We start from the raw sequence: 22,638 nt of genomic DNA, 5'->3' as shown, positions 1-22,638 counted from the left end.
TGCTTCGGATTCTGTGTCTCCCTTTTTCTCTGCCCCTCCCCTACTCGTGCTCTCTCTCCATCTCTCAAAAATGAATAAATGTTTAAAAAAAAAGTTGTTTTAAAGTCTTCTGGGGTTGCCTTGCTGGCTCAATTGGTAGATAGAGCATGCAAAAAAATTTTTTTAAACGTTTATTTATTGAGACAGAGACAGAATGCAAGCAGGGGAGAGGCAGAGAGAAAGGGAGACACAGAATCTGAAGCAGGCTGCAGGCTCCAGGTTCTGAGCTGTCAGCACAAAGCCCGATGCGGGCTTGAATCCATGAACTGTGAGATCATGACCTGAGCTGAAGTCAGATACTTAACCAACTGAGCCACCCAGGTGCCCCAGAGCATGCAACTCTTGATCCTCAGAGTCATGAGTTCAAGCCCCATACTGGGAATAGAGCTTACTTAAAAAAAATAAATAAATAAAAAGTTTTCTGTGTTCTTTTGGATTTGAAGAGTTTTCAGAACTCCACTTTATCATATGTTTGACAAAATCTCTTCATATAATTTAGTAATTGCTCTAAGGAGTTCTAATAGACCTCATCTACTTAGAATCACTGTTTTACCATGTCAAGTGAACCTGAGAAACCTTACCTCCAAAATGAGTCTCTTTATCTCCCCCCTTATGTTATAGTTGTCTTACACATTACATCTGCATTACATCTACATACATTAAAAGCCCCATCAGACAATGCCATATTTTCTTGTCAACCAAACATATTTTAAAGAATTCAACAGGAGAATAGTTCATTATACTTGCCCAGATCTTGCTGTTGCTGTTTCTTCATTCTTAACCTTCCAGATTTCTATCTTAAGAGCTTTCTTAGCAGTTACTTTCTTTTTTTTTATTCTTGAGAGAGAGCACGAGGGAGAGCGAGCAAGCACAAGCAGGGGAGGTGCAGAGTGAGAGAGGGACACAGAATCTGAAGCAGGCTCCAGGCTCTGAGCTGTCAGCCCAGAGCCCAACGTGGGGCTCGAACTCACAAGCCGTGAGATCATGACCTGAGCCAAAGTTAGACACTTTACCAATTGAGCCACGCAGGCGCCCCTCTTAGCAGTTACTTTAGAGCAGGTATGCTGTCAATGACTGCTCTTAGTTTTCCTTCATCTGAAAATATTTATTTCACCTCCCATTTCTGAGGGATATTTTCACTAGATAAAAAATTCTGGATTGACAATTCTTTTCTTTCAGCACTGTAAAATTCTGTGCTTCAGTGCAGAGCCTGCTTGGGATTCCCTCTCTCCCTCTCTCTCTGTTCTTCCCCTAATTGTGCATGCACACATGTGCTCTCTCTCTCAAAATAAACCAACTTAAAAAATTTTTTAAAAATGTATTTCATTTCCTTCTAGCCTCGTTTTTGATCAGAAATCTATAGTGATTTACACTGTTCCCTTTAAAGTAACGTCATTTTTCTCTGTGCACAAGATTTTTGTCTTTAGTCTTCACCAGTTTGATTATGACTTGTCTGGGGAGGGGTTTGTGTTTATCTATGGCTTAGTGTTTGCTGAGCTTTTTGAATCTGTGGGTTTCACCAAATTTGAAAACATTCCAGCTATTATTTCTTTAAATATTTTTTTCTGCAACATACTTCTTCCTCTCCTATGACTCGAATGACACAAATATTAAAACTTTTGGTATTGTCTCACAAGTCTCTGAAAATTAGTGAATTTTTCTAATCTTTAGTTCAGACTGGATCTCCAATGAACTATCTTTGAAGCTATCTCATCTTTATTTTCCTATTCAACCCATCCAGTGAGGTTTTATTTCTGTTACTGGATTTCTCAGCTCTAAAATTTCTATTTAGTTCTCTTTATAGCTTCTACTTTTTGCTAGGAGTTCTTATGTTTCTATTCATTTCAAGAGAATTCACACTTGTTAGGACATTTTAATAGCTCCTTTAAGTTTTTGTCCCATAACTCCAACATCTGTGTCATCTAGGAGATGACATCTGCTGACAGTCTTCCCATGCCAAGTTAAGATTCTTCTGGGTTCTTGGTACGCCAAGTAATTTGGGACATGGGACATTTTCAGTATTATGATACCAGACTCTGGGATCCTGTTTAAATCCTATGGAGAAATTTTGATATTCTTGTTTTAGCAGGCTATCAACCTAGTTGTGTCCAGGCCATTGATTTTGACCAGCATTCAGTGGACTGTGGTTCCAATGTCATTTCAGTTTTCAAAGCTTTTGCAGTGTTACTCAGATCTGGTCCATATGTGCACCAGGTAATTACTGTTCAGTCTGGGACTTGAGCCACTGCATGTCGTATGTGTAGTTCATTCAATTCCCTAGGTCTATATATGCTAGGGAAGCCCATTTTTATTATTTATTTGCTAAAAATTTATAAATGGGTGCTGAATTTTATCAAATACTTTTCCTGCATTTCTGAGTTGATTATATATTGTTTGTATGGATTCTCACTTATCATGGTTTATTTCCTTGTATGTTTGATGATTTTTCACTCTGAATTCATATTTGGTTGATCCTAATTTGGTATAATGCAGAAAGCTTACTTTGGGGGAAGCTTCCTTTCAGATGTTCTAGCCTCCTGCAGAAATCCCAGCTTAATACAAAACTCTCAGGTTCAGAGTCCTTTCCTGCAGTAGACCTAAAGCAATGTGTGCACTTTGGTTTTCAGGCTTGCTTCTGCTTCTCACTCTGGTTTCAGCTCATGTATTTGTATTGTTAAAAAGAAAACCACAGGCCCAAAATGGCATCACTTAGGCCAAATCCCCAACCCAGAGCTTAATACCTAATCTGTAAACCTCCTCCAGAAATGTAGTCTTTACTAGTCAGTCAGAGCTTTTCAGATCAGTACCAGTGAGGGCCACACAGGCCCTCTCCTTCTCCCAGAGGAGGACGAGGTCATCTGCATCAAAAGAACCACTGCTCTTCCCACTAAGAGAAAGATACCCTGCTGGAACAATCCTGGTCTTTTGCTAAAACTTTCTTGCCCCACCCTCCTTCCTTTAAAAACCTTCTGTTTTGGGGGTGCCTGGGTGGCTCAGTTGGTTGAGTGTCCGACTTCAGCTCGGGTCATGATCTCACAGCTTGTGAGTTCGAGCCCCGCGTCGGGCTCTGTGCTGACAGCTCGGAGCCTGGAGCCTGGAGCCTGGAGCCTGCTTCGGATTCTGTGCCTCCCTCTCTCTGCCCCTAACCCACTCGCATTCTGTCTCTGTCTCTTTCAAAAATCAATAAACATTAAAAAAACAAAAACTTCCGTTCTGTATAGCTCCTTGGCTCCCCTCTACTTGCTAGATAGGATCTGCCCAATTCAGGAATTATTTAATAAAGCCACTTAGACCTTCAAATTTACGTGGCTGAATTCTGTTTAACAGATATGGTGGCTTCAGGATCAGAAACGAACTTCTGGCAGTATCTGGGGACAATGAAAAACACAGGCATGAGCCCTGCAAACCCTTCAGAGTTCACCATCTTTCTCCCTGTTTCCAAGGGCCATTGGTAAGTCCCTCTCAGTTTTAGCTCTGCTCTTTTTGCATTCAAGCTGCAGATCTGACTTTCCAATAAAGTATTAATGGGTCAGGCTAGAATAATAGGAGGTTCTAAGGAAGCACCAGCCCTCAGCCCTTGGTTCAGCCCACATTTCCACTTTGGAATCCTTTCCTAGTTCCAGTCTCCAGTCCCCATTTACTGGAGTATGTTGGTTTAGTCTTATTCATTTCCAGTCCACAGTCTCCCTGAATGGAGTCTGCTGGTTTAGCTCACATTGGGAACTGCTGGTAGTGCACAAAGACTTCTCTTAACCACTCTGCAGTGACATGTTTTGGTTACTGGTGGTGTGCTGAGGGGCACATGTTTGTCTTGTTTTATGTAAATGTAATTGCTAGTGGGGATTTCAGAAACTAAAAAGCCACAAAAATTGGTGGGTCCAGGTCAAATCACTTAAGAGCTGTTACAGCACTTACCACCTAACTCAAAGACTCTCAACGTAGTAGAAGCTAGTCAAGGAACAGGTTAGATTGACACTAGGTCACCCACTGATCTCCAGAAAACTTCCGTGCAGTGAAGCACACTGTAAAACAACCCATAAATTCCAACCCCAAAGCAAGTCCCTCTTAGGGATTAGTTTGGCTCTGAGAAACCCAAAGGCCTAGTTAAAACAAGAGATCCTTTAGATCTAGAGTTAGTGTGCCACCTTCTGGCAAACCTGCTTATTTTAAGAACTATAGTCCCAGAAGTTAGATACCTAGCAAATTTTTTTTTTTTTTTTTTAACCAAAACAACATGGAATTACGATGGCTGTTATGAGGAATGCTGAATTAGACAAGATCATTCATTTAAGAGGTACACTTGAAAGCAACGGCTGATTACCTGTTTTAATTGGCAAGAAGAGGCCTCCAAAAGATTTCAAAATCCCAAAATAGTTTTCATTAAAAGACTCATGGCAAACAGCTAATGAAAAACAGAAAAATTATCTAAAACAAGACTACACAGAAGACTGATGTAATTCCTGCCACTCTCTTCTGTCCTTTGAGTACTCATCCTAGTGAGCTTCTGTCTGAACTGCCTTTCCACTCTGAAAAGACAATGACCTTTTGAAAGAAGACCACTTGGGGCTACTGGTGATCCTCTTCAGGTATCTCTCATTCCTTACTCTAAGGCTGAACCGAGGGCTGTAGTTACAGAATTTCTTAAACTAGGGAGGACCCTCAAGAGTTTTTATAAATAGATGGATCTCCTGGGCCGAGTTGAGAGAAGGGAAATGAAAATTCATGTTGTCCCTTCCTTTCCAAATCCAAACCCAGTGGATAATGATCCTTTCTCTCCTGGAAATAACTATTTTCTTTTTGCTTCTTGTTACCTCCTAAGAACATGGCTTGGCTTTCTGCCTGCCTGGGACAGGAGGCCGTCTCTTCTTTCTTTGGCTGTGTTTGGGAGTAACTCCAGATCTTCTTCTTCTGTTTTTAAAGTAGGCTTCATGCCCAGTGAGGAGCCCAACGCAGGCCTGAATTCACAACCCTGAGATCGAGACCTGAGCTGAGATAGAGTCAGATGCTTAACCAACTGAGGCACCTAGGCACCCCACCTCTAGATATTAAGATAGTACCTTTCATTCCCTCTTTGAGGAGGCATCTTGGGTCCATAAGGTTGCCAGAAATATTTACTGTTTGTCCTGCTGAAACCTAACAAGATATTTGAAAGGACTTAATAACTCTATAATCAGAAATCTGACCAAATTGCATGCTGATATTGAGAGCCTGATAGTTTTTCTTTAAAAAAAAAAAAAAAAAGATTTTTAAAATGTTTATTTTTGACAGAGCATGAGTGGGAGAGGGGCAGAGTGAGAGGGAGACACAGAATCCAAAGCAGGCTCCAGGCTCTGAGCTGTCAGCACGGAGCCCGACGCGGGGCTGTGAGGTCACGACCTGAGCCGAAGTTGGACGCTCAACTGCTCAACCGACTGAGCCACCCAGGCGCCCCGTAAACCTGATAGTTTTTCTTAAAAGCCTTCTCCCCTAAGCTAAATGTATCCAGAGAGAAAGAAAACATTCTCCTAGGGGGATGGGTGTCAGTACTTTGGTATCCTTTTGTCAACAACCCAATTCTTTGAGGAATTAAAAAGAGCTGTCCTTGTTTTAAGAATCTAGTATTTATAGGACAAGAAGTATGGTTCTAAGAACAATTCAAAGATCACCAATGTCCAAACCTCCCCTATTTATCTCAAAAGGCTTATAATTGGGGTGCCTGGGTGGCTCAGGCAGCTCTTGATTTCGGCTCCAATCATGGCCTCATGTTTCGGATCAAACCCCGCGTAGGATTCTGCACTGACAGCGCAGAGCCTGCTTGAGATTCTCTCTCAAAATAAACAAACATAAAAGAAATGTAAAATGTTCAGGGCACCTGACTGGCTCAGTCGGTAAAGCATCCAAGTTTTGATCTTGGTGTTGTGAGTTCAAGCCCTATGTGGGGTACAGAGATTACTAAAAAAAAAAAAAAAAAAAAAAAAAAAAAAGTATAAATGTTCAATGTTCTATCTGGTCTTCTCTAGGAACTCTTATCTAGTCCATTTCTTTAAAATGCAAATTTAGGGGTGCCTGAGTGGCTCAGTTGGTTGGGCGTCCAACTCTTGGTTTTGGCTCAGGTCATGATCTCATGATTTGTGGGTCTGAGCCCCTGCACTGGGCTCAGTGCTGCTGGTGCGGAGCCTGCTTGGGATTCTCTCTCTCTCTCAAAATAAATTTAGAAAAAAATAAAATAAAATGCAAATTCAATGGAGGTAATTTTTATCAAGGAAAAAACAAAAGGGGGGAAGGCAGTTTAGAACCTGACTTGCCAAGGGGCGCCTGGCTGGCTCAGTCGGAAGAGCATGTTATTCTTGATCTCACGGTCGTGAGTGGAGCCTCATGTGGTATAGAGGGTACTTAAAAAAATAAATAGAAACTTAAAAAAAAGAATTTGCCTTGCCAAGGTCAAATCCAAATCTGAAGTGTCTTCTCCACAAATATTCGAAAAAGCTTTAGCCATTCAAACAGATAACCTTAACTTATTCCATCTACCAAAAAACAAAAAGAAGAACCCAAACTCAGATCCAACTTTTATAACTAGTTATTTTTTGCACCCATTTCATGGTAATAATTTTAAAACCGAAGCTATAAGGTCTCTACAGTCTGTATGTTCACATGTGTCTATACAGAGGTGTTGTAGTTATTTGATATTGCTTAAATTAATTTGTAAAAGAGCTCTATTTAGTCGGTTTAAAGGCAAGCATTTGTAAGGACTGGGCATTCTGAAACTCTCAGAAAGAAACTAACAAAATTTTTTTCAAATTCATATATCTGAAAAAATATTTGACATGAAATCTAGTTTAAGATTGATGGTTTAATTAAAACAGACATGGCTTTAGAGTTATCGACATTAAATAGAAAACTTTTATTCTACATAAGTTCATGTTATCTCTTACTCTGTCAACAAAAAAATAATAGCTTAGGATAATGGCTGACTTTGTTAAATGTTGAATGAAGTATTTGTACATAATCTACACATAATTATTAGAGACAAATATATGTATGCAAGATAAAAGTTTACCAATGAACTTTTCAGTGATATTATGTCTACTTAAACCGTTTTCCCCAATTTGGGGGTGGCAGAATCTAAAACCTTAGTTTTACTGAGATAGATTAAATGATTTAACTAACACTAAACTCATCAAATACCAAAATCATTTCCAAATAAGATAAAATACTGCAACATTAATAACATTTATCACAGAGAATCTAAAAGATATTTAGATATGTTAATGCTATATTGGACAATTTTAAAGGACGTGTTTTTGGAAATTTTGATTTGCAAATTTTAAGAACGCTTTAATTTTCAGTAGAAATTAAGGTTTCTAAGGGTTAAGAAGTCTAATTGCTATATGTAATTAAAGCTAGTAAGAATAAAACATCTCCATGTGCCAGGAAAGATGTGTTAAAAAAGGGCATGAGAAATATATATATTTTTTTGTTCTAAAATGAGGATGGTTGTCTAAAGAGGAAAAACATAGGACAAATCAGAATGTAGAAAAAACTGTTGTAGTAGGTTTGTGGCAGAGGAATCTCTGAAAAGCAACTATATCATGTGTGATCCAGCTGGTTAAGATTAAAATAATTTTATTTTAAAAAATGAGTTTAAAAAATTTTTTAATGTTTTTATTTATTTGAGAGAGACAGAGACTCAGAATCTGGAGCAGCCTCCAGGCTCTGAGCTGTCAGCACAGAGCCCGATGCGGGGCTCAAACTCACAGACTGAGATCATGACCTGCGCTGAAGTCGGACGCTTAACCGACTGAGCCACCCAGGCGCCCCTAAAAATGAGTTTTAAAATCAAAAGTAAGCTGGTGTAAAATTAGAATTTGTTGTTTTAATAGAGGCAAAAACCAAAGTTCTCTTGGACTTTGGTCTGATTTTGGTAATATCGTGAAAACTCCTTTAAGTTTCAGAATGATCTGTGATCCTGTTTAGGCAAGTGCCTTAGAACCTATATTTGATATTTTTGATGAATGCCCCAAAATTTAGTTCTATTTTTTTAAGGTTTTATTTTTAAGGAATCTCTATATCCAACATGGGGCTCAAAATTATGACCCTGGGATCGAGTCACATGCTCTACCTATGGAGCCAGCCACACCCAAAATTAAGTTCTAAAGTCTTTTTGATTTGGAATATCTCAAAGGATTTGTTACGCTTATTTGATATTTGACAATGCTTCCCATGTAGTTTATTACATAAGTAATTCTAAGCCTTCTTTATATTGTATTTTTAAGACTGTGGCCATGTGTGGGTAAGTTGATTTTGCTTCTGCAAAAATGGCCCCTAAATGCCAGACTTCTGCTGTCACGATGTCCTTACAACATGGCAAAAGCCTGCTCCAAGACGGGCCTCTAGGTTTTTACTCACTTTCTGGCAAATCTCATTTTTTGGTTTTAACATTTCTTCACCCACCATGGTATAAGAGGACTCCAATTATAAATAAACATTGGTGTGGAGACTTCTAGAAGATTGCAAAAAGAACTTACCATCAATGTCTAACCTGTCAAATCCATAATCCTGGAAATACTTTTTGTTCCCAGAGGCCTCAAACCTCCTCCCTCTGAACACCCGCAGCTGGACTTCATTCATTTGCCACCTCGTATGGGCTATTAATATTTTCTTGTTAGTGTATGTTATGTTTTCTGGATAGACTGAAGTTTGCCAAGGTGAGGGCATTAGTATTGCAGCAGGGGAAAACAAACAAACAAAACCCTTAGAAAACGTGTTTCCCATATTTGGGCTGTACTTTCCACTGAGGCACGCACTTCACTGGGCAAATCATTCAAGCCTTGATAAAGGCCTTACAAATATCTCGGAATTATCACTGCCCCATCACCCTTAATCATCAGGCAAGGTGGAGAGAACTAATGAAGTTCTCAACATCTCTCAACTTGCTGAATTCGGCAAGGTGTTGGCCTAAAGTGCTGCCACTGGCTCTGCTCACTATTTGCAATACATTCCATAGGAGACAGTCACAGGCAGACCACTCACTGTCTACCGGTGTACAACTTTCTGCTGATTCCTTGTTGTCTGTCTCATGCTAGTATAACCAGTTACTAGAAGTCTTTAATGTCTTATTCTAAAGCCTATCACCAACAGGTTAAAGAAGCTTTCCCAGACGGTATCAAAGGATCCTGTTGGTCACAGTCTGGAGCCTGGTGACTGGTATTTTGGAAAGGTCATAAAAAAAACCCAGAAACAAACACCCAGCTCTCAAGTCCTGTTAGAAAGTACCTTACCAAGTGCTCCTGACCACTGACACTACTGCAAAACTAAAAGGTATTAAGCCCTGGGTAAACACCACACAGCTAAAGAAGGCTCCATCTGGTCTTGTACAGACGCTGGAGATCTCTAAATCAAATTGACAAGAGAGAGAAGTAGCTTACAACAAGGTAGACTGTTTCTATCCAAGACGATGGATCATACTTTTACTGCATTATCTGCTAGGATCCTTAGATCCTCTAGCCAAAGTGGTCCTTGATAACAGACAGACTGTCTTGATTCATCTGTTAGCTGAGAAGGAGTTGTCTGTGCTGTGGCCAACACCACCTACTGTTGTACCAGGATTAATTAACACTTTTGAAAAGTTAAAATTACAAAAGATCACAGAACAAGACATTTGGCTTTAAAAAGTTGACTCCTTCCACGAGGTTCTTTCTTTCACTTACTTGATTTTGACTGGCTTAGGCCTTGGAGACCAAGGCTCTAGAGTGCACTTCAAATATTGAGAATTATTCTTATAGGAATCATAATAATCTGTGTGCGTTGTATTCTCTCAAAAGCTTTAAATGCATGTTCATAGCCACTAACCACCAAACAAATGATCTAAGACTGAAACACGAAGAGAATATGAACCTGAAGCTGTGACCTGTGAATATCACAGATATTAAGCACGTGTACATACACGTCTGAGATCACACAAAAGGAACAACAAAAACTGCGAGAACTTTTGAATGGTAACTGAGAGTGGCACTAATGCCTTAAAATTTGATCACATCTCTAAGCTGAACGTCTGATTAAAAGGAAGGAACTGTTAAAGAGAAAACCACAGCCCTAAATGGCATCACTTAGGTTGAGTCCCCAAACTGGGGGGGTTAGTACTTAATTGCAGTTTCAACCTTCCCCCAAAAATGTAGTCTTAACTAGTCAGAAAGTTTCAGATCAGCACCAATGAGGTAATTTGTCACATGGGCTTTCTCCATCCCACCAAAGGAAGATAAGAATCTGCAATGATAAGACCTCCTGGCACTTAGGCCTAAGGGGAAGATAACCTTGCCTGGAAAAATTCTTTTACCAATAACTTTTTTGCCCCTCCTTCTTTCCTATATACAAATCTTCCATTTTGTACAACTTCTCAGAGGGGATGGTGCCCTTTAATAGTCAATTAGGCCTTCAAATTTACTCAAATTTTGTTTAACAGTATATATATGGTTTTTATGATTATTGGGGGAATATGATATTTCTATTATTTCCTATAAATGCACAATACATTAACAAGTACTTTGTCCAGGAACTTTTGTGCTGGTAGAGCCCCCTTGTTCGGAACTTAAACTTTAAAAAAAATTTTTTTTTTTTAAACATTTATTCATTTTTGAGAGAGTGTGAGTGAGGGAGGGGTAGAGAGAGAGGGAGACACAGAATCCGAAGCAGGCTCCAGGCTCTCACGAACCGGGAGATTATGACCTGAGCAGAAGTCGGATGCTTAACTGAGCCACCCAGGCACCCTGGAAATTAAACTTTTATTTGCATTCTTTTGGTGACTGCCTCCAATAATCTAAGGTCGTCTAATCAATAACAATATAAGTAATCAATACAGGGATCTAATAAGCCATTCTTTATCTCACATATTTCTGTCTGCTATAATTCTTTGCATTTTGTTTTTAAACTACACAAATTAATCATTACTGTTCTAAAAATCAAAGGTTCTAAAAAGTAAAAAATCAATGAATGTCTTAGTTCACCATTCTTTCTTATATTCACATTCCTTCCATTTGGACTCATTTTTCTTCTTCCTGAGGTGTAACCTTTAGTAAACTCTTAAATCAGTTTGAAATGAATTTTATTTCACCATTATTTTGGAGTGATTGTTCCATCGGGTATAAAATTCCAGAGCAATAGTTACTTTCTCTTGTTAAAGATTTTATAGTCTATTGTCTTCTAATATTACCTTCAAAAACCTATTAGCCTAATGGTCATTCTTTTCAAGGTGATTTACCTTTTTTCGTTAGAAGATTTTAAGATCTTACTGTTATCTTTGGTGTTTTCCAGTTATTTATTTAATAAGTTAATCTACAAGTTATTAATTTATTTAATAATTAACCTAGGGGCACCTGGGTGACTCACTTGGCTGAGCATCTGACTTCTGATTTCAGCTCAGGTCATGATCTCAGGTCATGATCTCACAGTCTGTGGGTTAAAGGTCTGCGTTGGGCTCTGCGCTGACAGCATGAAGCCTGCTTGGGATCCTCTCTCTGTTCTCTTCCCTGCTTAAACTCTTTCCTTTCCTTTATCCTTTCCTGTCTCCCTTTCCTCCTACCTTCTAGTTTTGTTCAACAAGTAATTATTGAGCATCTACTCTTGTATGATTCCTTTACAGTGCAAAAACTTATTTAAGAGCACAGCCCATGGGCGCCTGGGTGGCTCAGTTAGGTGTGCGACTTCAGCCCACATCATGATCTTGCGGTTTGTGAGTTCAAGCCCTGCACTGGGCTCTATGTTGACGGTGCAGAGCCTGAAGCCAGCTTCAGATTCTGTGTCTCTCTCTCTCTCTCTCCCCCCCTCCCCTGCTCATGCTCTCTCTCAAAAATAATAAGCATTAAAAAATTTTTAAAAACACCACAACCTAGGGGCGTCTGGGTGGCTCAGTCAGTTGAGCATCTGACTTCAGCTCAGGTCATGATCTTGGGGTTTGTGAGTTCGAGCCCCGCGTCAGGCTCTGTGCGGACAGCTCAGAGCCTGAAACCTGCTTCGGATTCTGTGTCTCCTTCTCTCTCTGCCCCTCTCCCACTTGTGCTCTGTTTCTGTCTCTCAAAAATAAATAAATGTAAAAAGAAAAATTAAAAAAAAACCAGCACAGTCTATGTATTATTATTATTTTTTTAGTTATCTCTACAGGCAACATGGAGCTTAAACTCACAACCCTAAGATCAAGAGTTGCATTTTATTTTGACTGAGCTAACTAGGTACCCCTGGCCCATGTATTATTAACTGGAATTCCAACAGGATGAGATAAATACTGTAACAAGGGTCAGTAAAAAGAATGCCACAGAAGAAAGACATAACTTGGTCTTGGGAGTTGGAATAAAGGTAATCAGAAGACTTCTAGGAGGAAATAAGGCTTAAAGTATGTGCAGGAATTATGCAGAATGCAGAAAAATGTGTTTCAGCAAAGGGACAAGATGAAGGCCCAGAGTTAGGAAGCTAAGAAAGGGAACACAAAGCAGTTCAATTCCTAAAATCTATAGTCATGTTGCTTTTAAAGTTAACTCTCTAAAAGTAAATATGGAAATCTAGTACTTTGCCAGAAGGTAAGATTAAATTCCTCTTCAGCACAGCAATTTAGGCCCTTCATAGTCTGGCTCAAATCTCTCTCTCTTAACATTTCCCATCCTATACGGCCACATGCTCCCTCTTTATATAGTTTGCTTTGCACAGCACCATTCCAACTTATTGGTTATAGAACACACACAGGATCCAAAATGCCGAGTACTCACCTGTAAGATGGGCGCCGTGCTAGGATCCCGTGGGCTTTCTGTGAAGAGCCTATACTGTCTGATGAGTCCTGAGACTCCTCACTTTCTGATAAAGATGACACCTGAAAAACAGAACTGGTTTTATGGTGATAAACAATGCAGGTGGAAAACAATTTAATCTTACTTTCAGAAAATACAATCTGTCTCCTGCCAACCAAATTCATTTGTCATTAAATCTAAGGTCTAAAATAAAGGAGCAAATGAAAAAAACAAAATTTATTTCAAGAGCCCAAACTAATTAAAGGAATGTACAATACAGCATGCTCAGAACAAAGAAGAAAGTCTATCCCTAAATAAAGCAATACTATTTAACTAGAGTTATAGAGGCCAGTCTCTGATTTCCACCCTATTTCTATACTGATAAAAAATTGATGCTCAGTTTTTTAAATCATTAATCTGATTTGGACTCCAGACATGCTCATTTTGAAGTGCTACTAGATATCCAACTATTATCAAATTATTAGATAATAACATTGCAGAGACTGCTAAATATACAAGCCTTTGAGTCAGGCACGAGGTCTTGGGCTAGACATATAAACTTGGGAGTCACAGCTCTCTAGGTAGTCCATAAAGCCCTAAGACTGGATGGGCTCAATACACAGAGAAGATGACCAAGAAGAAAACCCAGGAACATTCTAACATTAACAGGTTGGGAAGAAGGGGACGAACCAGCAAAAAAGACCAAGAATAAGCCACCACTGAGGCAGGAAAAATACCAGGTAAGTGACGTGTCCTAGACAGCTAGCAAAAGCAGTGTATCAAAGAGAATGATCAACTATGTTAAGTACTGCTAACAGATGAAATAAAACAAGGACTGAGAACAGACCATTATGTATAGCAAGATGGAGTTCACTGGCAAGGGTAGGTATAAGCACATGCAACTTAGAAAACTGTACTAATTAGGCTTCATCTCACTTCACAAATACCTGTAAAGCACTGAGTGCATAGCATATAGCAAGGACATATTAAATGGTAACTGTTAATAATAAGTCCTCTAAAATTATGTCAACATGATAATAACCACATGCAAGTTTTAAACTATACCAGTACTTTTTTTTTTTTATGTCATTCATTTTTGAGATACAGAGACAGGGCGTGAGTGGGGGAGGGGGGGAGAGAGAGAGGGAGACACAGAATCCGAAGCAGGCTCCAGGCTCTGAGCTGTCAGCACAGAGCCCGACGCAAGGCTAGAACCTACGCACCGTGAATCATAACCTGAGCCAAAGTCGGATTAACCAACTGAACCACCCAGGTGCCCCTACAGTATAATTAATAAAACAAGTTATTTTCAATTTTTAAAATGTATTAAATTTCCCAATATTTGTCCAAAGTTGCACTATGGATAGATTTTTTACTTCATCTTTATTTTAATGTTTATTATTTACTTTTGAGAGTCAGACAGAGCCTGAGTGGGGGAGGGTTAGAGAGACAAGGAAATACTTCATCTTTATTTTAAAAAATAAAATAACCCAATCAGGTTTCTAGAAAGGACCTAACAAATCAGTGCTTTACATTACTATCTACAGAAAGCCTTCCCCTAATCAGATGTAGATCTTAAATTTCTATAAATCTGTTTTACATTCTATAATCTTCCTCAAAAACAAGTTCTAATGTACAGCTATTTACATTTTATATTAAAATCTGTATCTTTTGGCAGAAAAGAATGATCACAACCCAAAGTAATTAAGAGATATGTCCCTTCCATATTTCCTCAAGCATCATGGATTTCCATTTCTAACCTAAACCCTTAACTATTTTCACTGTCCCTAAATTTACTCCAAAGTGTCCCACTGAACTCAAGAAATAATTTCTGGAACTAAGAGTTTACTTATATAATTAAGATCAAGTATTTCTATTTAACGACTAGCAACTAAGAGTAAAAACTCACAAATCCATGCAGTTGTCACCTTTCAAATAGAAAAATCACATAAACATGCAGCTCTAGAGCTGACAGCACCACCAGATACTAAATAGTCAGGAGGAAGAAATGAGGGATGACCAGAGGCATTCGGAGACTCACAAGGGCCAGAAGATAAAATGGGGAGAAAGAGTAGAAGGAAAAAGAACCCAGGATCACCTTTTCCTTCCTGCTCCTGTCAGCTGGTAATATGAAGGTACACAGATATAAATAAGAACTTGCCTCTACTATGAGAACGCTCTTATTTGACTTCCACAAAGCATAAAGTAGGTACTTTTTTTTTTTTTTTACTTTGTTGACACTAACACCATCACCCTTGCTTCAGAATTCTCTTTCTCATGAAAGATACCACTGGGACAAAAAGATTCTGTCTCTTAAAGTCCTTCATTTCCAAGCAATAAATTCCCCCCAAATTGCTTTCCTTTTTCACTGGGTAGTCCATACATGAAATTAGAAATTCACAAACTTTTCTATTTGCCTCATTTGTTCCATAGCCTAATTTCTAAGACAACTTTACTATCTTGGTTTATAATATTGTAACTATAGCAACTTCAATTGTGTCCAAAGACTTAGTGTATAAAAGTCCCTTCTCTCAACCACTAAGTCTTTGAATTTCTGTACCGTTTGCACGTGTGGTGGGTGAATTACAGAAGACTGAGCTGTCTGGATGACCCCCTGAACCTGTACTTGCTCTCCAGGAAGAGGTATAATTGTCACTGGCGCAGATCCTCTTAATGCCATCTAAGAACAAATAAAAATTCAATTAACATATTATACCTATGCATATAAGATAACTGAGTTCTTAACACTGGAAAACATAGTTCAGAGCTTATTATATTTAACCACATCTAGTAACATTAAGTATCTTCTATGGGCCAGAGACTGTACTAGGGGGTTGACGTTACAAACTATGACAAACACAATAAGAACTGTAATAGAAGAGGAAAAGCAGAAAATACCGTTGGAGCAAAGAAAGGGTGCTACGTCATCTGGGTCTTGAAGGATAAACGATTCGCTGAAGTTGTATATGGCGGGGGGGGGGGGGGGGGGGGCGGGGGAGGGGGGTTGGGAGGTATCTGGGGCAGAGAACTGATTGTGCAAAAATGTGGAGGCTGTTTAGAACATGTTATTCTGGGGCGACTGGGTGACTCCACTGGTTAAGCATCCAACTTCGGCTCAGGTCACTATCCCACGGTTTGTGAGTTCGAGCCCTGGGTCGGGCTCTGTGCTGACAGTTCAGAGCCTGGAACCTACTTCAGATTCTGTGTCTCCCTCTTTCTCTGCCCCTCGCTCCCTTGCTTGTGCTCTGTCTCTCAAAAATAAATATTAAAAAAAAAATTTAGGTGGGTGCCAGGCTGGCTCACTCAGTTAAGCATCCAACTTTGGCTCTGGGTGGCTCAGTTGGTTAAGCATCTGACTTCAGCTCAGGTCATGATCCCACAGTCCAGGAGCTTGAGCCCTGCACTGGGCTTTGTGCTGAGAGCTCAGAGCCTAGATTCTGCTTCAGATTCTGTGTCTCCCTCTCTTCTCTCTGTCCCTCCCCCGCTTGTGCTTTGTCTCTCTCTCTCTCTCTCTCAAAGTAATAAAGAAACATTTAAAAAAATTGTAACGTTATTCTGAAAAGATCTGGCTGAAAACCAATCCAGAGATCAAGAGTCAAAAAGTCAGAGAAATATCAACTTTGTGTGGTGTTTTTAAAGAAAAATAAAAAAAAAAAAGAAAGAAAGAAAAATCAAATATTTAAAAATAAATAATTCAATTATGAGATTATAATTTATTTCTATGGAAATCCGATGGGGTGTCATGGAAATACCACAATAAAATGCTAAGCCAAGAAAGGCCCACCCATCAACCTTCAAGGCTCAGCTCAGGTTCTCTCTCTTTCAAGAAGCTTTCTAATATTTTCAGTTAACAGTGATCTCTCACCTTCCTGTGGACTACTCTGGTCCATACCATTCATCTTAGAGTTAAATAACAAAATCCAAGGCTGCTTCTCAGGTCTTATAAATCAACTTCCTGACTGCTCCCTTCTTTTTTTGTTTGCATAAAGCCCCCAAAACAATGCCTTATTCCCTTTCATTGAAGGTTCTTTTCCCCTTCCCAAGATGGGATTAAATTCCAGCCTCATCATCCCCCAAAATGCGCAGGTCATGAAATTTTGTATATAAAATTTTATCCGGGTACTGAGAGCTGCAAACTGCCACACAAACGATTTCTATCAACCTCTCTCATCACACACTAAAAGACATAAACCAAATTCTAGAACTGCTTTTATCAGCTTACGGCCATGTCCCTAGGATGACTCCAGCCCCCTTAAAATGCCTGCCCGAGAAAGCTCAATGCTGCCAAAAAATGTACTGTTTGTTCCAGTTAAAACCTAAGGCCCCTGACCGCACTTTGCTTACAGCGTTTACTTTAGGAAACTTAGAGTTGTAAATCCTTTCTCTGATTCTTGAGATATAAATCTTCCATAACCCAGAAATGTCTCCTCTCAAGACCTGGGAGCCATCCCTTTGAAATGTAATCATCAGCAAGATTAGAGCCCTTGTCTCCCAGTCTCTGTGGGAGAGTAGGAGGGTAACTTTGATAAGCATCAATTAGCAAACACAGACGTCCTAATCACACCGACCAACCTCCCATCCTAACATCTTCGGTACTTGTCCTTTCGCACACCCTGGCATTTAAAAAGTACCTTTTGTTTCAGCAGATTTGAGCTCAATTTTTGTGGCACTCTCTCTTCTCTACTGCCTTCATCTGAATGAAGTACGTCTTGCTACCTTGAACGTATGTCTGGCTCTTTCTCTTTGACAGCACCCCATTAGGGGGACACAAAAATTAAAGAGTTAAAATAGGATTCACAAATCTTAAAGAGTCCAGCTCTAGAGTTACCATTACACTCAGAGAAAATAAATGAAGGTCGTCTTACGTTTCAGATGCCAACTGAAGCCAACCATTCAACTAATGGGGAAAGCTTGTGGTGCAATTAATTTACATTTCTACAAGATAAAAGCAATCATTCATTCAGGGTTTCTGGCAATCCTTGTGATTTTGTGCAGATTGTGGGTCTGGCAGGTGGAAAAAAGGCACCAGATTTTGTTTCAGGTATTAGTAATCCCTCACCCTTGTTATCACAGTTCCAACCTCACAAAATACTCATTATTCAGGGTCCCAAAAACCAGTGTTTTCCTACTCCCACTCTCAAACTTCATAATCTAAATCCTGAGATCACTCTGAAAAGAGAAAAAGAAGGAGCTGGTCCCCTAATTTTAACATGAGGTTGAAACACAGATGGGGCGCCTGGGTGGCTCAGTCAGTAAGTGTCTGACTCTGGTCATGATTTTGCGGTCTGTGAGTTCAAGCCCCGCATCAGGCTCTGTGCTGACAGCTTAAAGCCTGGAGCCTGTTTCATATTCTGTCTCCCTCTCTTTGACCCTCCCCCGTTCATGCTCTGTCTCTCTCTGTCTCAAAAATAAATAAACGTTAAAGTTTTTTAACTCTGAAAGGCACACAGGCTTTAGAGACAGATAGCCTTGGGCTGATTTTCAGCTAAAGGCACTCACTAACTCTGCAAATTACTTTACCTTTCAGGACCTTAGCTTCCTCCTTTGAAAATGGAATATTATCTTTTTCACAGTTATAATGAAGATTAAACGAGTAATAAGGTAAAAACAAAGGGTGGAGAGAAACAGTGAAGAGAAAGAGCCTACACATATTGTCTCTTATTTGGATCCTGGCTCAATAAACTGTTGCCAAATATATATGTGCGGATTGTGAGAAAGATGGCAGAGTGGAAGGATCCTGAGCTCATGTCACTCCACAGACACATGAAGATAACAGCTCCACCTGCGCAACTAACTCTGAACACGACCTAAAGACTGGCAGAATAGACCTTCCGCAGTTAAATCATAGAGAGGAGGCCACCTTGAAAAGGATTAAGAGGAGCAGAGAGGGGGTTGAGAACCAACCCCACTGGGGAGACTAATCACAAATGGGAGAGACCCCACAAGCACTGAGAAGCAAGAGGATCACACCCCAGACCAGGTACCCCATGTGCTGGGGACCACGATGGGAAGAGAAGCCTCTCTAACATCTGGCTTTGAAAACCAGCGGGGCTTAACTTTGGGAGCTTTAAAAATCAGTGTGATTTAACTTGAGGTACTTTAAAAATCTGGGCTTAACTCCAGGAGAGCTGGAGGGAGATAGGAAACTGTAAAGAGCCAGCATAATAAATAACCCTGCCTGAGACACAGCATAGAAGCAGCAGTTTGAAAAATGCCTAGGGTACACGTGAAGGAGATAGACCTACTTACTAAAGGGGCAAGGCTCTTCCAGAGATTTCTCCAAGAACAAAAGTGAAGGCGAATGACGTGAGCTGGACACTTGCAGGAACCAGTGCTAACTTTACTAGCACCATGTGCCCCACCCCTGTGTTCTCCAGCAAACAGGCCCCATCCACCCACATGCCTCAGGGGGCGTCCCTCAGAAGTAGCTCCCACCCCACCACACCTTGCAAGCAGCCCCAGCAGAGACTGATGCTACTCCAAAGTGACTCCTGTCAGGAGAGAAGGGAAGACGGCTACACATGCAAGTGTGCACGCCATTTGGGCTGCAAGCCTTTTAGCTGGCCACAGAGGGAGAAAAATCCTGCCCATCAGTGTGCCCCCAACTGCGACAGACTGATGGGAGACATCTACCCTGAATGTTGACCCACCCACCAACCAAAACCCCTCAAGTGGCTGAGCACAGAGAAAGCCCTTTGGTGGGCCCGCAGCTGTGGCAGAGACTAACTGCAGCCAGCTAGCAGGACTGCTGGCCATGCGCACCTCCTGCCTGTGGAGGTATCAGACCCCTCAACGCTGCAGGGACCAAACCCTGCCCGGTGAGCCCACAACAGGAAAGATGGGTCACTGCAACCAACTGGGTTGAAGGCAAACAGGACTCAGCCACAACAAAAGGGTGCACACAGCCCACATACATAGGAGACACCCTTGGAGCACCTGGTTCTAGAGACAAGGGAACATTTTACTACAGGGCACCACAGGATCTCTTCCACACAAGGCCACTACTTTTAAGACCAGGAGACAGAGCAGACCTCTCTAATACATACAAATAATAAACACTGAGAGTTAGACAAATGAGGAGACAAAGGAATATGTCCCAAAGGACAAAATCAGAGCAAAAGAGCTAAAAGAAACAGGAATAAACAATATGCCTGATAAAGAATTTGAAGTAATAATCATAAAGACACTCACTGGACTTCACAAAAGAGTTATTTTATTTCATCAGAATAAAGAGAAAGGAATCCCAGCCTAACACTAAAGAAAGCCATCTAACCACAGGGAAGAGATCAAGAGAAGAAAGTAAAAGAGAAGGACTACAAAAACAACTGGAAAACAAGTAACAAAATACCAATAAATACATACCCATCAATAATTACTTTAAATGTAAATGAACTTAATGCTCCAAACCAAAGACACAGTGTGACTGAATGGATTTTAAAAAAGACCCACCTGGGGCACCTGGGTGGCTCAGTGGGTTAAGTATCCGGTTAAGCATCAGACTTTGGCTCAGGTCATGATTTCACAGTTCGTGAGTTCAAGCCCCATGTTGGGCTCTGTGCTGACAGCTTGGAGCCTAGAGCCTGCTTTGGAATCTGTCTCCCTCTCTCTGCCCATCCCCCACTCACGCTCTCTCAAAAATAAACATTAAAAAAAATTCAAAATAGGAAGAAAAAAAAAGACCCACCTGTTTGGTGCCTACAAGACACTCATTTCAGACCAAAAGACTCATGTAGACGGAAAGTGAAGGGCTAGAAAAACATGTACCATGCAAAAGGAAGTGAAAAGAAAAAGGCCAGGATAGCAATACTTACATCACACAAAATAGACTTTAGAACAAAGACTGTAGCAAGAGACAAAGGACACTACATAATGATAAAGGGAAAAAAACCCAACAAGAGGATATAACAACTGTAAATATCTATACACTCAACATAAAAGCAACTAAATACATAAAGCAATTATTAACAGACATAAAGAGAGAAAAAGGACAGTAATATAATTAGTAAGGGACTTCAACACCCCCCTTAAATCAATGGATAGATCATCCAGACAGAACAGAAAATCAACAGGGACACTGGCTTTGAATGACACATTAGACCAAATGGACCCAACAGATATATATATACACAACATTCCATCCAAAACAAGCAGAATACACATTTTTTTTAGTGCACATGCAACATTCTCCAGGACACATCACATTTTAGGACAAAATGAAACTCAATAAATTCGAGAAGACTGAAATCATATCAAACATCTTTTCAAACACAACTGTATGAAGCTAGAAACCAATTACAAGAAAAAAATATAAAATGAACACAAATTATGTGAAAGCTAAATAACATGCTACCAAACAATTAATAGGTCGACCAAGAAATCAAAGAAGAAAAAAAAAAATACACAGAGACAAATGAAAATGAAAACACAACAGTCCAAATTCTCTGAGATGCAGCAAAAGTAGTTCTAAGAGGGAAGTACATAGCAAAACAGGCCTACCTCAAGAAAAACAAAAAATCTCAAATAAACAACCAAAACTTACACCAGAAAACTAGAAAAAGAACAGAGCCCAAAGCTAGAAGGAAGGAAATACAAAGATTATATCAGAAATAAATGAAATAGAGACTTGAAAAAAAAAAATAGGAAAGATCAATGAAACCAGGAACTGATTCTTTGAAAAGATAAAACAAAATTGATAAACCTTTAGCCAGATTCATCAGGAGAAAAAAATACAGGACTCAAAATCAGAGATGAAGTAAGAGAAATAACGGACACCACAGAGATTATAAGAGAATTATTAGAAGAGATTATAAGGATTATAAGAGGATGTTATGAAAATGTATGTGCCAACAAATCAACCTAGAAAGTGGATAAATTCCTAGAAACATATAATCTTCCAAAATAAAGAGTAACAAATAGAAAATCTGAACAGACTGATTACTAATGATACTGAGTCAGTAATAAAAAAAACTCCCAACAAACAAAAGTCAAGGACCAACTGGCTTCACAGGTGAATTCTACCCAACATTTAAAGAGTTAACAACTATTCTCCTCAAACTATTCCAAAAAAATAGAAGAGGAAAAGAAGTTTCCAAATTCACTCTATGAGGCCAGCATTATCCTGATACCAAAACCAGACAAACTCTACAAAAAAAGAAAACTACAAGCCAATATCTCTGATGAACATAGATGCAAAAGCCCTCAACAAAACAAAACATTGGCAAACTGAATTCAACGATACATTAAAAGCAATCATTTACCAAAATCAAGCAGGATTCATTCCAGGGATGCAAGGGTGTTCATGATTTGCAAATCAATCAGCATGATATATCACATAAGAGAAAGGATAAAAGCCATATTATCATCTCAACAGATGCAAAGAGTATTTGACAAAATACAATAACCATTCATGCTAAAAATTCTTGACAAAGATTTAGAGAGAACATACCTCAACATAATAAAGGCCATATATGACAAACCTACAGCTAACATCATATTCAATACTGAAAAATAGAGCTTTTCCTCTAAAGACTGGGAACAAGACAAAGATGTCCACTCTCACAACTTTTATTCAATATAGTACTGGGAGTCCTACCCACAGCAATCAGACAAGAAAAATAAAAGGCATTCAAATTGATAAAGAAGAAGTAAAAACAGCACTATTTGCAGATGACATGATACTACATATAGAAAACCCTAAAGACTCCACCAAAAACTATTAGAACTGATAAAATTCAGTAAAGCTGTAGGATGGAAAATTAATATACAGAAATCTGCTGCATTTCTATACAATAATGATGAAACAGCAGAAAAAGAAAACAATTCCATTTACAATTCTATCAAAAATAATAAA

General features: G+C 39.5%; 1 protein-coding gene across 5 annotated transcripts in view; it reads right to left on the bottom strand.

Moving 5' to 3' along the window:
- ATF1 (activating transcription factor 1) overlaps nucleotides 1-22,638 on the bottom strand; it is a 75,843-nt gene that overhangs the window by 16,890 nt on the left and 36,315 nt on the right. For 3 of the 5 annotated variants that reach the window (XR_009617287.3, XM_060657637.3, XM_060657634.3), the window contains exons 3-4: nucleotides 15,349-15,468; nucleotides 12,771-12,871 (exon numbers count right to left, since the gene is read on the bottom strand). Coding sequence is in view for 4 of the 5 variants with exons in the window: in XM_060657637.3 (XP_060513620.1) it covers nucleotides 12,771-12,871; nucleotides 15,349-15,468 (221 nt within the window). In the remaining variant the exon portion in view is untranslated. The remainder of the gene's footprint in view (nucleotides 1-12,770; nucleotides 12,872-15,348; nucleotides 15,469-22,638) is intronic. The other 2 variants (XM_060657638.3, XM_060657636.3) reach the window with 1 other exon arrangement.

This window comes from Panthera onca, chromosome B4 (genome assembly GCF_046562875.1).
Source record: "Panthera onca isolate mPanOnc1 chromosome B4, mPanOnc1 haplotype 2, whole genome shotgun sequence".
NCBI lineage: Eukaryota > Metazoa > Chordata > Mammalia > Carnivora > Felidae > Panthera > Panthera onca.
The sequence above is the reverse complement of the archived record's forward strand: the minus strand, read 5'-3'. Positions and strand labels throughout refer to the sequence as shown.